Source organism: Impatiens glandulifera, chromosome 3 (assembly GCF_907164915.1).
Source record: "Impatiens glandulifera chromosome 3, dImpGla2.1, whole genome shotgun sequence".
NCBI classification, from domain to species: Eukaryota; Viridiplantae; Streptophyta; class Magnoliopsida; order Ericales; family Balsaminaceae; genus Impatiens; species Impatiens glandulifera.
Genome location: NC_061864.1, coordinates 5,710,858 through 5,729,384, shown reverse-complemented (window position 1 = coordinate 5,729,384; position 18,527 = coordinate 5,710,858). Strand labels below are relative to the sequence as shown.

At 29.0% G+C, this 18,527-nt stretch overlaps 3 protein-coding genes across 3 annotated transcripts; 2 read left to right on the top strand and 1 right to left on the bottom strand.

Moving 5' to 3' along the window:
* Window positions 1-1,689: 1,689 nt before the first annotated feature.
* On the top strand, window positions 1,690-4,260 carry LOC124931441 (protein SCO1 homolog 2, mitochondrial). Its single transcript, XM_047471906.1, has 7 exons — window positions 1,690-1,930; window positions 2,773-2,878; window positions 2,966-3,044; window positions 3,471-3,671; window positions 3,769-3,858; window positions 3,946-4,078; window positions 4,151-4,260. Exons 1-7 carry the CDS (start codon window positions 1,863-1,865, stop codon window positions 4,251-4,253), a joined length of 780 nt encoding a protein of 259 aa, XP_047327862.1. The 5' UTR covers window positions 1,690-1,862; the 3' UTR covers window positions 4,254-4,260.
* Window positions 4,261-7,604: 3,344 nt separating this feature from the next.
* LOC124931542 (PLAT domain-containing protein 3-like) lies at window positions 7,605-8,432 on the bottom strand. The gene is made up of 2 exons (XM_047472032.1): window positions 8,268-8,432; window positions 7,605-8,196 (listed from the first exon to the last, which is right to left on the bottom strand). Exons 1-2 carry the CDS (start codon window positions 8,361-8,363, stop codon window positions 7,720-7,722), a joined length of 573 nt encoding a protein of 190 aa, XP_047327988.1. The 5' UTR covers window positions 8,364-8,432; the 3' UTR covers window positions 7,605-7,719.
* Window positions 8,433-13,893: 5,461 nt separating this feature from the next.
* On the top strand, window positions 13,894-15,871 carry LOC124932140. Its single transcript, XM_047472746.1, has 3 exons — window positions 13,894-14,277; window positions 14,352-15,088; window positions 15,168-15,871. Exons 1-3 carry the CDS (start codon window positions 13,981-13,983, stop codon window positions 15,685-15,687), a joined length of 1,554 nt encoding a protein of 517 aa, XP_047328702.1. The 5' UTR covers window positions 13,894-13,980; the 3' UTR covers window positions 15,688-15,871.
* Window positions 15,872-18,527: the final 2,656 nt, after the last annotated feature.

The window sequence follows — 18,527 nt, the reverse complement described above, 5'->3', positions numbered from 1 at the left end:
GAGAGAAAAAAAGAAAGGACTATGTACGTTACGTGTTCGCCATCAACGCCATTAGATTTTATTTTAATTCATATATAATTTAAAATATTATAAATTAAATACAAAGTTATTATTTTTCTTTAGTTTTAGAGCACACCTAACTTATGACTTGTTATTTTTAAATAATATATTAATTATTTAAAAATGATAATTTAAATAATAATATATTTTTATATGTTAATTAGTAAATTGAATAATTGTAAAGCCATTTTTTCTTTGTACAAATCTTACCCTATTTCTATTAAATAAGTTGTACTGTATAGATAGGGTTGATTTATTTAATAAATAAAATTATTGATTTCTTATGATATATTTTATACAACTAATTAATGATAAATCTCTCTTGATTAATATAATATCGTTGCTTAATTTGACTTATAAAAACGTTAAAGAATAATTAAGTTTATAAACTAAATATTACTTATTAAAGAATTAATTAATTTTTAAGAAAGATGAAGATAACAATTTGGATAGGGACCGCATTTCTATGTGAATTTGCCCATATTGGAATCTATTTATTTTGCAATCAATTAGCTTTCAAATCATTATTATTATATTTTTTTCTTAAAATAATTTATTTAAGGCGTGAACATCAATACGAGAACAGTTTATTATAAATTTGCTTTAAATGTATTATTGCATTTGGAAAATTAGGTCCCCTATTAAAATGGATCAAATTTATTTTCTCTTTTTTTTTTCTTTTTTTTTTTCTTTCGGAAAAATAAAATAGGAGTGCTAAACTAGAAAAGTAGAGGTTAAGAAGTATAATATAAGCCTATAAATAAGCACTTAAATTCAAATTTACACCTAAATTATTATTTTTATAAACTATTAAATTATAAATTTGTCTTTTATATGAATTGGTTTTAAGTCATAACTTTAAATCAATTTTACATTTGTTTTATTATAGATTTGAGATCTGAATTTTAATTTTACAATTCTTTTTCCTTTTTAATAATCAAATATATTTTAATATAGAAGTATAATAGATTATTTAATTAATTATATTGAAGATATTGAGTCATTTGAATTTTGTTTTATTAGAAACAAATGTTTAATTAAAAAATAGAATATTTTACTTCTAAATTTGATTTTCTGTTTAATGTAGAAATTTATACTTAAATTTAAAATGTTTTAAGTGAAATTTCTGTTTTTAATTGTTGAAATTAATATAATATTGTTTGTATTTAAAATTAAATAAAAATAATAATAATTTAATATTTATATATTTTATTAATTAGTCTACTAAAATTGTTTAAGCTTAGTTTTAAGTTGGAAATAAAAATTAGAACTCAATTTATTTTAAGACATATGATAACAAATAAATATTTATGAATATCATAAATCTAACTCATCAACCATCCAATTAAGATGAGTTTAGTTTAATTAATAATTTTTTCTATAAAATAATTATAAATTTTTTAGATAATTTTCTTGAGAGTTTCAATTTTTAAAATTTGTTTCCATTTTATTTGAGAAGCCTATAATGATATATAATTGTTGAATAAATCATTGTTTTTTGTTTAAGAAGCAACATATTTAACTTTAAATAAATAGCCGTTTTGATCGGAAAAAATAGAAAAGAAAATAGATAGAACACAGAAGGGACACAAGACTAGTGGTTTGACTCTTGAGGAAAAAGAAACCTAAATTATAACGCAATCGCAATCGCAATCGCAATCGCAATCGCAATCGCCCCCGCGTTTCCATCAATCAGAAGGGGGAATAATAATACTTTCTTCTCAACTTCGATTCTGATTCATTCAACGAATTGGTGCTTTATTCAGCAAATCTCAGTAGCCAAGAACAGAAGAACACATACCATGTCACTGCTGAGGTTTCCCATCTCTATTAGACGCCGGACTGCACAAGCCCTGAGTCAGCTTAAACGGTACCCTTTACTTGCACCTATGCTTGAAGTAGATATGAGCTAGTTGTTTCTGGTTTGATTTTCTAGCTGGTTTCCTCCATTTACCGTATATTCTATTTGCGACCCGACTCCGAGTGATGCATTTCTCGAAACCATAACTTTTTGACATGGGTTTAGTCTCTATAACGTTCTTGGAACTGCAATGTCTCTTGGCAGGAAGAATTTTTTGGAGTCTTTAGGAGAAATTATGGTTTTCTTGTACATTATTTGTTTTTCCTCAATTGATTGTTTGATATTTTCTAAAACTCAGGGTTTTGCTTGATGAATTGTTGATATTCTGTACAAGGGATGCTAAAGATATATTATTTAGGAACATTGCAAAATTTAGACCCAAGTGATCTCATGTATATATTGTATCAAACAGTTTACAAATGGTCTACTTGAATCTGGAAGATGAGCAAATATTTCTTTGAGAGAATGAATGTTGGCCTGTGGTTTGACAGCTTCATTAGTTTAGACAATGGTTTAGGAAGGTCACAATTAAGAAGGTTAAGTAACTTGATAAAAAAAAAGAGTTATGTTGCTATCATTCTGAGGACATATTTGCTTATATCAATGACATGCTATCGTGATGGTTTCAAACAATTACCTGTTGTTGAGCTTTGTGTAACATGAACACTCTTTCAATGATATGAAGATCTAAGTGTATGTTAAGTTACAAGAAATTATTACGCTGCTCTTGTTCTTCGCTTTTAGATCACTCTATTCAATCCTCTTTAACAAGGCTTTCTCATTCTATGCGGGTATTTAAATAACTATTGTGTTTTCCCCTTTACTAATGTAAAGTCTGAATTTTCCAAAAGTTTTCACACTTCGAACCATGTGAGAAATGCAAACTCAACAAAACCACGTCTGTTGCCTGAGCAAACAACAAGTTCAACCACGGCTTCATGGAATCCTTTCATCGTAGTATGTTAATTTAACACTTGAGCAAATTTGTACTTGTGGTGTCTAATCTATTCATTAAGTATGTCTTTTCTTTGTCTTTATTTGTAGCCGGCTGCTGTACTAGGAGGGATTGGTGGGTTGGTACTACTTTTCCATTACAACGATGAGAGAAGAGCAATTCCCAAAGGTGTTTCTTATTGTCTTTATAACATATTCTCATGTGAATTTACCAGGTTTTGTATGTTTGGAGAGACTCATATTGCCTATTGAGGAGATATTTTCAAATGTACAAGTAATGACAGATTGATTAACACATTGAGAATGGCTTTTCTTGACTTTAGCATTTCAAATCATCTTTTGGTTAGAAAAATTTTAGTTGTAGGTGATGTGATTTCAAAATGAGAGATCCAAGGCTGTAATAATTTGCTTATTGGAAAAAAAAACAAGAATGATTGATGAATTTGGCTAAAATTGTTTGAACAAACAGCCTGTCTACCAGTTGAGAGTTGGTGAGTGCTTTATTGATAAATATTTCAGTTGCAGTTATGCTTGTTAATACATTTTAATGCTTACTCTTCAAAATGTTAGTGTGTTTATTTGTAAATTGGAATAGGCCAGGGTGGAAAGCTTGAGAGACGAAATGTTGAAGGGCCTAGAATAGGTGGTCCTTTCTCTCTAATTGACACAGAAGGTCGAAGAGTCACTGAAAAGGATTTTTTGGGTAAATGGGTCATATTCATCTTTGGATATTCGTCATCTCCAGATGTTGGGCCAGCAGAGTTGCAGAAATTGACTAAAGCAGTCCAGACATTAGGTTTTCCTCCTCCTCCTCTCTATCTTTCTCTTGGCTCTGTTGAGGAGATTTCTATTTGTGTGGCCAACTGATTCAAATACTTTGTTTGGATCAAAAGAATCGAAATACAACATTAAGGTGCTACCAGTTTTTGTCACAATTGATCCTCAGCGGGACACTACTTCCCAGTTGAATGCTTACCTTAAAGGTTGGTTTAATTTGGTTTGGTTTGATGACTATAAATTTATGTTTCATTAAAATATTCTCCTCTTCATCATTTTTTTACTTGTTGCAGAATTTGACGAGAGAATTATTGGATTAACTGGACCAGTTCATGCCATAAGATCGATGGCGCAGGAATATCGTGTGTATTTCAAGCGGGTTGAAGAAGAAGACGGCGATTATCTTGTTGAATCCTCCCATAAGATGTAAGTTCTAAACTAAATTTTCAGATTATTATATGAAAAGAGGCTTAATTTGAATGAATTTTAAAAAAACAGGTACTTGCTGAATCCAAGGATGGAAGTAACAAAATGCCTTGGGATAGAGTACAATGCTGAAGAACTGGCTGATGAGATATTGAAGGAGGTGAACAAATCATAACTTCTTTTTTAATCTTGGACTACATCTATTTGCTAGGTTTATAGATCGAGAATCTGAATCAAATTTATAGCTGGAAATTGATGTCAAACTGAAACAATTAGAATTATGTTTTTATTTCTTCTTCTGGTTATGTAGAGAAATTTTGGAGGGTGCGTATGATAGGAGGTGGGTGAGTCCTTTGAAGCCTGCCCGCTGTCGAATCAAACGCACCCTTAATTAGTTTTCCTATTAAATTCATAAATTGAGGTTAAGATCTGACCTACTTAGTTTCTAATATGATATTTGGTCTAATAAGTTCTATGTTAAATTGTAAATAAGGAAATGTTGGCTGGTTTGAGAATAGTAATATCATCATAAAACATAAAGGGTAAAGATTGGACTTTTAAAATATAAGGTGTAGGGCTGCAAATGAGCCGAGTCGAGCTCGAATTTGCTTGAGCTCGAGCTCGACTCGATTTAGTATTTATTAGCTCGACTCGAACTCGAGCTCGAACAAGTTTATAAATTTGAGCTCGAGCTCGACTCGATTTAGTATTTATTAGCTCGACTCGAACTCGAGCTCGAACAAGTTTATAAATTTGAGCTCGAGCTCGAGCTCGACTATTTACTTACAAGCTCGGCTCGACTCGAAAAGCTCGAACTCAAGCTCAAATTTAAGATCGAGTTCGAGCTCAAACTCAAGCTCGAGCTCGAATTCAAGCTCGAACTCAAACTAAAATTTATTTTCAAAATGAAATATCAAACTTTCATACAAATTCAAAATTTAAAACATAATATTTAAAATAGAAAATATGAAAAAATCACAACTATTTAAAATTCCAAAACATAATCCAAAAAGCATTCAACCACAATCATTAGTCAAAATTCTAAAATATAAAATTTTAAAATTAAAGTACAATACTATATAAATTGTTTGAACATTCAATATATTAATATTTTTTAAGTCACGTCTTCAAGCATAGCACAAGTACATCTACCTGCATTTAAGCTTAAAAATAATTAATATAAAAAACACATGTTAAAACAAATAACTAAAATTTAACTTACTTTAAAGTTTAAAGGTAGATACAGACAAAAACAAAATCAACCTATTTTTTATTAAATATTATTATCTATAATTAAATTATTTGGGTACAAATATAACAAGAATTTATTAACTTATTTATAGCAAGAATCTATTAATTTATTTATATATTATAATATATTATTAATATTGTAAATTCATTTTTTCTCTCAACATATTATATATAATATATACTAACCTTTTTTATCTCTTCATAATATATATAAAATATAAACTAATATTTTTTATCTTTCATAATAATGTTATTCTATATAGATCTTTGATCAATATATATTAAAATATTTTTTTATATAGATCTATGAACAATATATATTAAAAGTATTTTTCTATATAGATCTATGAACCGATTAATATATATAACAGTGTTTTTCTATATAGATCTATGAACGATTAATATATATAATAGTATTTTTTCATATAGATCTATGAACGATCTATATAAGCACAAATTTCTCACAATACAAAAAAAAAAAATTAAAGTTATTTAAAAATATGAGCAATAGTTATAGTAGAAATGAAAATATATTTTAATTTACCTGTAGGGATGTCATTTGATTTGATTGAACATTTATTTAAAATTACAAGTAGGGATGTCAATAGGGGCGGATCATGGCTAAGAGTTAGGAGTGCATTTATCATTCTTGCACGTTTTAGGGATTTTTTTTAATACATTTCTGTCACGTTCGATTCTTCTAAAAAAATTTGTCTACGATAAAATTATATAAAATGATTATTTTATATAGTAAAATATTAAAAAATTATGTTATTATTAAAATTAACTTAAAAAATTTAATAAATAAATATATTGGTGATGATATATATTTAATTTTATTTATTAATGTTTGAGTTAGATACTAATAGTTTAATATCATTCTCAACCATTCTATTTTGGGATAAGTTTATTTACATTTAATAAAATAATATAAGAATTATAATTAAATTTACTATTTTTTTAACATAAAGAATATTTAGTATAGTTATTTAGATAAAATCAAAATTTTTTATTTTGTTATTGTTCAAAACTTTCAATTTTATTTTTTATTTTTAACAATTATTTAAAACTAAAACATGGGTAGTCAAATTTTCTTTTCAAGTTTTTGGGAATGGGGCAGCCCTTATATATAGTCATTGAATGATATAAAAAAATGTTTGTAAATATATTTATTGAAAATATAAAACCCAACAAGAAAAATGAGTATGACAGGTTATTCAATGAGTAGTAGGTACAAAATAATAAATTCATTGAGGACTCATGATACAAATACAATGAGCCACGTCGTGGGCCTCATCGCATTAATTAAAGATAAATCAATTAAGTTTGTAAATAGGTTTACATAACTTTTATTTTTGTAGCTGATTATAATAAATCTACTCAACTTACAATAAATAATAGAGAACTAAACTAAGATAACATATATTTCTTCACGTTTCTTTGTATGATGACACAATCATTTTTTATATCAAAGGAATTAATAAAATTTTGATTTTATAGTTTTCCTTTTATATGTCTAATAGAAATACGTGATCAATTTTAACCCACGTGTTTATGCTATGTTGCCACTTGCAACATTTTTTTCCTTATTTTATATAATTAATAAGAAAATTGTTTGAACTAAAACAGATAAAAAAAATATAATTTTTCGATTGTCATAAAGTACAGATGGACATATTTACATTCAATTTATTTTCATGTTTTTTTTTTCAACTTTAACATTACCTTTAATCTTAAAAATGAGATGGAATAAGGAGAGGCAATATTTGTAATTCACCAATTTTTCTCTAGTTTTTTTTTACCTATGCCCTAGTCGAATATCTAGATAGAAACCGGGAGCTTAATCGAGTTGTGGATGGATTCTCATTCATTTATTTTTTGGTGTGTACTATTTGTTTAAAAAGAACCATAGGACTTTCAGTCTTCATGGCCTGCACAACGCTACCTACTATTATGATGATTGATGATATCTCTTCTAAAAAATCGATAAATGCAGTTATTGAACTCATTGATCTTCTTAAACATCTCCAAGGTTAGAAATCGTTAATAATTAATTTTGTATTATGTTTATTTGTTGGTGTGCATTTTTAGTTGTACATAATGATTAATCTAGTTGTTATGTTTGGTGTGAAAGTAAAATTTCGTGTTTTGTTCAGCTTATACTTTTATTGAAAGTAAAAAAACATTTCATTTTCATTATAAACCACATAAATATAAATATAAATATATATATATATTATTAAGTAGAAACTTGGTAAGATATATGTTATTAATATAATAGAAAGGTAGTAATAATATATATATAACTCACAAAATAATGATTAACAGACAGACGTCCATAAGACATTTATTAGATTAAAACAAAATAAGAGGTACACAACCACTCACTCTCACATTGCAGAAACAGCAGCCTCATCATCTCTACCGTTGATCATTGCCGGATCCCTGATCTTAGATAGATCCGATGATCCACAGTTGTTAATAAAGGCGGTGAGCTCGTAGGGATAAGTATCGGTGGCTAACCATTGCTCGACGGTGAATAGTTGTTGCGAGCAGGTCTGATGGGCGCCGGTGGAAGTGACCTCCACATAGTTACAGTACCAACCGTGATGAGAACCCGACCCGTCTGATGTCAAATTGAGTGCGCAAATAGGGCCGGTTAAACACGAAGCACGACCGCTGAAAATGTCAAGGTTTCCCCTTTCGAAATAGTCGTAATCCTTACCCATTAACCCGCCCCATGATTCAATATTGTTGATTTGGATCCCCCAACCCTGATTGTCGTAAAGCGTCACGCTCATTTTAGAATCTGTTCCTCCTTTGAAGATGGATCCGGTTCTTACGTACAACGTGTAGACGCAATCATCCTGTATTTATTTTGTTTATTTATTTACAGATTTAGAATGAAATGATGAATATGATTAATTAGCTTACTTACGGAGGATCTGGCTATGGTGGGTATAACTGTGGCAAGAAAGACGATGAATAGATGAAAGTAGAAAACGTTGACTGTTGAATCTGATGATCTTCCCATAGCTTCTTTCTTTCTTTCTTTCTTCGTTTTTGTTTTGTTTTCTCTCTCTACTTCTCATATTATACTCGTCCAATCATATGATGGGGATAAGTTTAATGGAGGAGGAAGGGGAAGAAGATCACACTAATATTAATTAGTCTATTTTAATTCAGAATTAACTTAATTTAAATGGTTATATTAAACCCAGTCAGGGTAGACATTATTGTTTATTTATGGATGGTTACTTGATTAGATTGTTATTGTTGAAAAATAAGTCCCAACAACACCCATATCTATAAATAAAATAAATAATATTTATGTTATAGATTATAATACATTGGTTTAAAACTAATATAATGTTTATGTGATAAAATGTTAATGGAAAAGACAAGATATATAAGTTCATGGAGAATAATCTAGCACTCTGTGGAATATTCTATTCGGACGAGATATAAAATGGGTCTTTCTTGGAAAACAAATTAGTGTATAAATATAATAAGTGAAATATTATTCATATTTTACAAATATTATAAGGAATGAATTATTCATTGTTTTAATTATAATTGATGATAAAAAAAAGTTTAATGATGTGTCAATAAAGCCACTAGTTTAAGTTATGTCTTGATTACTTGAAAATATTTAAAATCTAAAATTGTGGATGGAAATTGTGCTAATTCTTTTGGGAATTTAAATATTTGTCTCTACGTAATATTTTATTTATTTATTAAATACATGTATAATTGAGGTGATACTCAATTAACCATCTTTTACAAAAATAAATAAACAACCTCTAGTTGATATATAAATTATTTTGTTTCGTGCAACATCTTTTAGGGTATTGGTGATCATTTTTGGAGTCTATGTTTACCCTATTGTTAGAAACAAAAAAACGAAATTATTGAATCTGTAATTGTTTTTAATAATTTCAATAATGAGTTATTTGATTTAATATTTCATATAGAAACCTTCTTATAAATATTGTCTTATGATTTGTAAGGATTTCTCAACATTTCGGTCAATCATTATTTATATAGACATTCACATCTTGCACCCTAAATTTTATAATTAAAATTCTTGACTAATTTAAATAAACATAAAAATGGTACAAATAAATCCAACAAACTAAATGAAATAAAATGAAAATTATATCTATTAATTTTACTCGGTTGTGTTTGATTTGGAAATTGAAGAAAAAAATATACAATGATGTAAAATGGGGTTAGGCGTATCAGGAGGACACCAATACCCTAAAAGAATTCAAGCTTCAGCTGGACCCAAGCTTATCAGACAAGCACCCGGCCGAAAGTGTCAAGGCCACAGAGAAGTCAAGCGACTCCCAAAAGCAGTCAACAGAATTTCAACGCCCGGAAGCGATTTGCGTCCGAAGATGATGTAGTTAATTAGATGTGCGCAGCGGAATAATTTATAAATCTAATCTAAACATATAATCATAGGATCCATGCATAATTGATAGAATCATGATATATAAATTATAGTAATATACTTTTGATGCGTGAATCGGATCAGATTTGGTAGTAATGAATAATCGAGAGCCCCACATGTTGCTCCTCTACTTGGTCCACACGAGCCCGACTAGATCTCTTTACTTTCGACTGTTAGGACGAAAAAGGCAAAGGGGAAGCAATCCAATTGCTAGATTTAAAAGATGATTTATTTCTTTTCTTCTTACAAGTTACCACCGTAATATGATAAAAACTATTTTTGAAAAAGAAACAATTCTCTCTATTATCACGTATCTCGTGTCTCTTACAAAACCAGAGAATATTTATCTCTTAAATAAAATTCATTTCCTAATTAAGGAGAGCGAATCAAAAAGAAACAAAAAAAAAAAAAAAACGTATGACCTTATTACCTTTTGTATTCTCTTATTAAATAGTCTTAGCTCCATAATTAACCATTAATTATATATTATTTTATTTTACAAATAAATAATATTTCTTATTATTAATAATATCTAATATGTATTAATAATTAATCATCTTTCTCGTTTATCTAGTCTGTCAACTCTAAGTGTGTGACCTCATAGGACCCGATTATAATAGTTATAGGTTTAACCCCATTAATCGTAGTTGACTTCTAGCAAAGCACTACGACTCCTAAAATAATCGGATTAAATTATATATGTTAATTTGTCCTATCCAAGTTTAGTCATTGCACATTCAATTAAATAACACAATTCCTTCCGATGATGCTCGAGCGCGACCCGCAACTTTGTATTCTTCCCCGGGTGACAACAGATAAGAGATATTTTTTTTCATTATTGGAAAAAGCTTTCACAACCCTTTTCGATCATTGATCACAATCCTTCTGTGATCATTCCCCAATTGCTTGAAAGATTTTTGAGGAACCGGATAAAATCAATTTGCATGTACAGTTTATTTTTTATTTTTTTGGGTGTGCATGGTTTGGGATGTCTTTGGATCAATTTGAAATTTAATTTTGTATGATATATATATAATCAATTGTTTATATTGATTTTGTAGGTTTTATTTATTTTTTATTATTTATTAATTAGTTTTTTATATTTACTTTCAATTGAATTAAATAAAAATCAATTTCTTATCTAAATAAATAAATAAAATATGAGACTTAAAAATTTTAAAATTAATTTATAATAAGAATAGGGTAAACCAATGGGCAAGGGAAACCCAGCCAATGACAGCCATATAAGCTTTTAAAATTATCCGTGCATTTTCAGAATTAAAAAAAAACAAAAAAATCCGTGAAAGGCGGATTGTAATTCATCTTTCTTTTAACATGTCTTCTTACATTTATTTATTTATTATTATTTTTTTCATAATTAACTTTCCTTCAAATTTGATAAACTTCCATTATTAAATAAACTACTACTACAAAAAAATTAGAATTACATATGATATTTATTATATATACTCACACAATCTTATTAATTTAAATTTTGAAAGATAAATATGGATTAATATGTGAATTAGAGCTAGTTAGATTTTTTTTATCAAGCACTAGAGCGGTCAGACGGGCCAACTCATGGCGGGATGGGCCTATTCATCAAAACTCATCGTTTGATGGGTCGACGGTGGGCCGACCCACCATCTCGGCGGGCTGAAAATCCCAAATCCCAGGTAGGTTGCGGGTTAAACGGGCTAGCTCGCGGGTTGTCTCAATACAAATAAAAATCATTAATAGTTCTAAAGAGATAAGAGTTCAAGAATATAATCAAATAGTTATAATACACATCAACAAGAGTATTATATATCGTTACACATTAATTTATCAAATAGTTCAACAAAACAACTAAAATTTGAAAATTTCATAAATTATAAATTTCAGTAAAATACTAGAATCGTGAGACATATGCCTATCAGATTAGATTTGTTTGTCAACCCGCGGACCAATTCAAGTCCGACCCGCCTAAGCCTGCGACCCGAGCGGGCCAATTAACCCATCACATCGGGCCTAACCCAAATTAACGATTTTATCAAAAACTGATATATTTTATTTTATGTTTTTTACCATTAAATCACTTGACAATTAAAATAATTTTATTATATTTTATAAATTTTAAATATAATTTTTTTTATAAATTTATATTATAAAATTATAAATAACTCAATTTTTCTTATAAATAATTTGTTTTCATTTAAAAGTTCATTACAGATTCTATAAAAAAAAATCATAATTACACAAATTATTGCGTGTCATTTTAATTAACTTGTTTATATACAAAATTATAAATATAAAATAATAATTTAAATAATTTATGATTAAAGTTTCATAATCCATCCTAAATAATACAAATTTAAATAAATTATATGAGTGTAATTGTTTCTTTAATGTAAAAAGTTATTTTAATAATTTATAAATTAATTATATATTATTAAAAAAAAAGTAAGATATGTAAATCAAGAAGATAAATATTGTTTTAACTTAGTATTAAATTTTATTATTTAAATAATACGCTTAATAACTCGATTAATCACATCTCAAAACTTATCTATCTATCAAAATTAGTATTATAGTTACATTAATATTTGAAATTATTATTTATTATAAATTTTATGAACTATTGCATAATCAATTTAAAACAATTAATTATAAATTGTTAAGTTTAATAATGACATCTTTCAAATCGTAAATGGTAAAAAGTGGATGAGTAAGAGATCGATTAAACATAATCGATCTTAAAAATAGAAAATTAAAATTTATGAAAAATAATGATCCAAACACTAATAAAAGACATTTTCATTTAGAAACGCTTAGGTAGCTGGATACTCATTGTTGGGTTAATATTTAATTTAATTTTTAAGAGAAAGAATTGTGAAAAAAATATTTGGAGTGAATGAATTTGAGAGGAAACAATATGACATAATCTCGTTCAATGAAAAAATAAAAGAATTTATATCTACTTTTTCCTTCACATTTTTCTTTTTTTTCAACCAATAAAGTTATTTTTTTTATTTCATTCCCTTTTTTATGAAATTTGGGAGAGATAATTTGAAATAATGGCGTGGACAATCTGAATCATTGAGCTCACCCCAATTATAATATAATGTTATTACACGTTATTTTCTCTCCAAAATTTTCTCTTTATCACTCCTTTAAAATAATATTATTTTCAAACAAATCAAAGAGGGAGTATGAACAATTATGAACAATTTCTCTTTTCGGCCAATTTCCCGCCGTGTCATTTTATCTATTATGAAACTTTCAAGTCATACAAAATTTTAACACAAAATAATTAAAATGACATTATTATAAAAAAAAATTGAAAATTAAAATATATGAAAACTAAGAACTATATATTTAATATTATATTAAACTCTGTTGTGTTTAAACCAGTATTAATTTTCTTTTATAATAAATGAATCTTTTATAATAAATGAATTTCCTAGATATACTTGATATATATAATGTGTGAGTAACTAACTAATACATCTTGAATGGATTAGGTAACCCCTTCAGTCAAATCTGGTTGACAATCCAAACGCTTGTAGATAGATAGATAGATGTATTCAATTCATGAATATTGATTAGGCCAAAATATTACAATTTTAAATCTTGACTAAGAATATGAAAAGTAAAGCTAACATAATTTGTTTTATAATATTGAAGACCTCTACAATCTACAAGTATATCATGACATAGATATATTAATATGTAATTATATATATAAATAATCAAGATCGGTTACAATTCACATCTAAAACGTCTTAATTAAATAATCTAAGTATCATGATACCCAACATAAAATAAAAATAAAAATAAAATCAAATTAAGCTAAGCTAATCCTTGCTTTTTAATACCCAACAAATGGGAATTTAGTTTTATTGTAATATGGGGATATTCGCATAATAATAAAAAAAAGAAAAAGAAAAATGGTCTTGACGAATCCAAAGTTTGCTTACTTACTGTCTGTCCAGTAGGAAGGAACTACACGTGGCGAGGTGTGGCGTGTATTTCAATCGCCTTCCATCTGCTGCCACTTTTTTCTTTCTTTTGCTTCCGTGATCATGAGACAGACTTAGACATGGTCAAATTCTTCTTGCACACCTAATTCCTTTCTATATATCTTACTTTCTCTCTCTCTCTCTCACCATCCCATTCATTCCTAAACGGTGGAGCCGCGAGATCCCCACGAAAAATGGGGTTAAAGAAATCTGAATCATTAACCTTAATGCTAATCTATTTGGCCGGAATCATGGAACGGGCCGACGAATCACTACTCCCCGGCGTTTATAAGGAAGTTGGCGCCGCCCTTCACGCCGATCCAACTAAACTCGGATCTCTAACTCTCTTCAGATCCATAGTACAATCGTCTTGCTACCCACTTGCTGCTTATCTATCCGTCCGTCATAATCGCGCCCATATAATCGCCCTCGGCGCATTTCTCTGGGCCGCCGCCACTTTCCTCGTCGGCTTTTCCACCACTTTTCTCCAGGTCTAGCTAGCTACATCTCTCTAATCTAATCTAATGGGTGTTCAAATCTTAATACTTTATTTCCATCCTAATAGGTTGCAATATCAAGAGGTTTAAATGGTATAGGATTAGCACTTGTTATACCTGCAATTCAATCTCTTGTAGCAGATTCCACCGACGAAACCAATCGCGGAGCGGCTTTTGGCTGGTTGCAACTAACAGGAAACTTCGGTTCTGTAATTGGTGGTATTTCATCTATCCTTATTGCATCAACTTCATTCATGGGAATAGCAGGTTGGAGGATAGCTTTTCATCTGGTCGGAATAATCAGTGTTATTGTCGGAATATTGGTTCGTTTATTCGCCGACGATCCCCTCTATTCAAATTCTAAGAAAATCCCGAGTCAATCGTTCTTATCTGAACTGAAGGATCTTCTTAAAGAAGCAAAGTCGGTTATGAGAGTACCTTCATTTCAAATCATTGTTGCCCAAGGTGTTGCCGGTTCATTTCCTTGGTCGGCTTTGTCATTCGCACCCATGTGGTTGGAACTCATTGGATTCTCGCATCAGACGGTGGCGATTCTTTGGTCACTTTTTGCAGTCGCCGGTTCCATCGGTGGACTTTTCGGCGGTTACATGGGGGATTATCTGGGTCAACGATTTCCTAATACAGGGAGAATCCTTCTTTCACAGATTAGTTCATTTTCCGCCATCCCATTAGCTGCAATTCTTCTTTTGGTTCTTCCTTATGATTCATCAACAGCATTCATTCACGGGTTTGTTTTAGTCATTATGGGCTTATTCATATCCTGGAATGCTCCTGCTACAAACGGGTAAGTTTTCTTCAGAATTGTTTTGATTATGAAATGTGGATTCAGATTCAGAGGCCTTAATGTTTTTGTTTTTGTTCAGTCCCATATTTGCAGAGATTGTTCCAGAAAGATCTCGGACAAGCATATACGCATTAGACAGATCTTTCGAGACGGTTTTAGCTTCGTTTGCTCCTCCTGTTGTGGGGATTCTTTCTCAGCATGTATTTGGGTTCAAACCGTTGAAAACAGGGGCTACAGGATTGGAAGAGATCCAAACCGATAGAGAAAATGCAGCATCGCTGGCGAAAGCACTTTACGCGGCAATTGGGATTCCAATTGGGATGTGTTGTCTCATTTACTCGTTCCTTTATTGCACTTATCCGAGAGATAGGGAGCGTGTGAGAATGCAGGCATTGATTGAGTCTGAGATGGGAAAAATTGGGGAAAGTGAGAATGATGATCTTGTTGTTCTTGGCGAGACGGAGGTTCTTCAGAAGAAGGAATGGAGCGTGATTGAATTGGAATACAGAGGAGTAGGGGAAGAGGAAGAGTTTGACGAGAACGATGAAAGGAAGTTGCTTTCTTCTTCTCATCATCATCAAAAAACTGTCTCAGAATGATGTTTTTTTTTATAGTAAGTTAACAAACACACAGGGAATCCATTTTGGGTTTTATTATAGGAAGGAAAGGGATTATTTTTGTCATTAGTTGTTGTCTCATGTTGATAGATTATATACAATACAAGAGGTACATTCGATTCCAATTGTTTAGGAATCGTGAAATGAATACATAAATTTTCAATTTCAATTTGTCAAAAAGATCTATATATATACTGGTTTTAGTTAGGATTCCTTTTATGACTTTTCATAATAATCCAAAATCAAACAAGGTTATTTAAATAACTTAAGGTGTTATTTTAATTGCCCAAAACAGAACAAGGCCTTAAGGAATGACAATTATGCAATGTTCAAATATCTTCCTCAAAATCAAACATTATTTTTGAGGTCCATTAGTTAAGAAAGTCAAGCACAAATCATTTAGACAAACCAAAATAACAAATTGACATAAAAAAAAAAAAATTGATCCTCCAAAATATCGTAGAGGCGTAATTAAGTGACGGGTGACAAATCCCGTCACCTTATCTATTGAAATTATGAACCTTAACGAGATTTTATGTGATCCGTCACCTTATCTATTGAAATTATGAACCTCCCACAAACTTGTTAAGCTATTCCCAATCTTTTCGAATGTAACTAAATTTTTGGTGAATTACCTTTTGTTTGTATTGTTAGCTTTTGGGGTTTATAAAATGTTTTGTTTCTTTTATTTTTATTTTTGCTAAATAAAAGAGGTTGGCCTAGACTCTAGAGCTTGTTGGGATTAAATCCAAATAAATAAATAAATAGATAAATAAATACATATTAGATCGAGTAAAAGGTGAACAATGTGGGGGGACCATTCTGAAATGTGGTCTGTCGTAGGTAACGTGAATTGTGTCGGAGTGAGAGCTTTCACTAAATAAATAATAATAATATTAATATTAATATGTATTTCCCAGATCAAATCAAACGCAATTGTGTCGGCTGTTTGATTAATACTAATAATAGATATTTTGGTTACTAATTAGTATTTAGTAGTATACAGAAGGACCACATTTCATGGATTTATGAACAAGTTGGATCTGTAATATATATAGGTATATAATTAATTATTGAAATCAGGTATTTTATTTCAAACTATGGGTCATTCTTTACACATGTGTCGCTGACTAATGAGAAAATATGCCCTATTTATATATGTGATTATTGGATTATTATTTATTAAATATTCCTGAATATCACTGTTCAATTTATCAACATAAATATTTTAAATTACGTCCGTGCTAAACATTTATATTACAAAGATGTTGTCCACAAGATATGACATTAAATATGTTAAATATCAATCTTACTTAAAATTTTAGAGTATAGGCTGAAAATGGAAGCAATCACAGTGATTCGGGTTGGAGGTAAGCCCTTTCTAATTAGAGGGCATAAATTGTATGAGAATAAATTATAAATAAATACCAGTAAAAACATCAATTCATATTTTGGTTATTTAATGTCGACCAAAGACAATGTTAGTTTCATCAAATTCTCTGAGAATGACTGGTCCCATGTATCATATAAAAAAAAATATATGAAAAATGAAATGCCGGCCGGATTTTACTATTTTCTCTCAATACTCTTATATTGTGATTATCTGACTCAAGTTTAATTAAAATATAAAAAATAATGCTCATAATTATTGGAATAATATTAAAGAATTGATAACAATTTTATTATTATTTGGTAATGTTTATGAAATTTGAAAAAAAAAAATATAAGATCCCATAGGTTTGAAAAGTGATTTAAAAATGTAATTACTCAAATAACATATGAATATAGTTGCTAACTCTATTTAAAATTTGTTATTTTTATATGAATATATTATTATTTGATTATTTGTTGTTGAGTTTAGTTTGTAGTGTGTTTTTTTTTATTATTTTAATTTAGAAATTTAAATATTAATAGTTTCCTTATTGTGTTGGTAAGAATTACAACTTTAATAATAAAATGTTCATTATTTTATTTTAAAAAGTAAATTATCCTATACTAAACAAGTAAGTCTAATGTACTTAAGTAGTTTATTTAAAATATATAAATTAATACAAAATCTATTTTACCATTTAATGATTAAAAAAATAAGAATTTCAAGTAAATAAAGGAGTGGACGATAAAAAATAATAATATGTATTGAGAATTTTATGTCAAATAAGAAGAAGTTCCCAAAATAAGAAGATATGGACCAAAAGAAGACCACTACTTTAAAATGCCGCGTTTTAGGCACTATGGCATGTTTGTAAATATAGATGTTCTTCATCTACATTTAGCAGCATTCATTATTTTATTTTATTTTCTTTAGAGATGATATAAATTTTAAACATCTAATTCATGTATAGCTTTTGCTAAGGTTGTAAAAAAAATGATGAAAATTTAATAAAAAGTAGTACAATATAAATTATGGCTAGATTAGTAGTGCTGTAGTGGGTTCAAAATTCAATTTAAAACATTAAACAAAGTAAAAAAAAAATCACAACACTTATGATATCATTCATCATGCTACAAATACAAAACAATTGTGAATCTAAAAGTTGATATCTGCATCTTGTTGGTATGTGAATAAATAGAAAATGTCTTTATCTTCTCAATGTGTGGACTTTTTTTATCAACAACATTTTCTGATGTTTTCGAATTAAATGTTTTGGCCAAAGCTGTAAATTCTCGTTTTTTCACAAATTGACTTCTTCTTTAGGGTATATATTAGGTTCAAAATAGTTTTTTTCGCCTAAATGTTACTTCTTCTGGATCCTCTTCAAGTCTACCGATATTATGTTTACTATCGATTTTAATAGATGATTGTCTAATTTTGTGTGTTTCTT

What these genes read in the sequence shown, in the direction of transcription:
- LOC124931542 (XM_047472032.1), bottom strand. Translation starts at nt 8,363, where the DNA reads ATGGGAAGATCATCAGATTCAACAGTCAACGTTTTCTACTTTCATCTA. An exon ending in CCACCATAGCCAGATCCTCC is followed by an intron (nt 8,197 to 8,267) that starts GTAAGTAAGCTA and finishes AAATAAATACAG; the next exon opens with GATGATTGCGTCTACACGTT.
- LOC124931441 (XM_047471906.1), top strand. Translation starts at nt 1,863, where the DNA reads ATGTCACTGCTGAGGTTTCCCATCTCTATTAGACGCCGGACTGCACAA. An exon ending in GAGAAGAGCAATTCCCAAAG is followed by an intron (nt 3,045 to 3,470) that starts GTGTTTCTTATT and finishes AAATTGGAATAG; the next exon opens with GCCAGGGTGGAAAGCTTGAG. An exon ending in GTTGAATCCTCCCATAAGAT is followed by an intron (nt 4,079 to 4,150) that starts GTAAGTTCTAAA and finishes TTAAAAAAACAG; the next exon opens with GTACTTGCTGAATCCAAGGA.
- LOC124932140 (XM_047472746.1), top strand. Translation starts at nt 13,981, where the DNA reads ATGGGGTTAAAGAAATCTGAATCATTAACCTTAATGCTAATCTATTTG. An exon ending in TTTCCACCACTTTTCTCCAG is followed by an intron (nt 14,278 to 14,351) that starts GTCTAGCTAGCT and finishes CCATCCTAATAG; the next exon opens with GTTGCAATATCAAGAGGTTT. An exon ending in AATGCTCCTGCTACAAACGG is followed by an intron (nt 15,089 to 15,167) that starts GTAAGTTTTCTT and finishes GTTTTTGTTCAG; the next exon opens with TCCCATATTTGCAGAGATTG.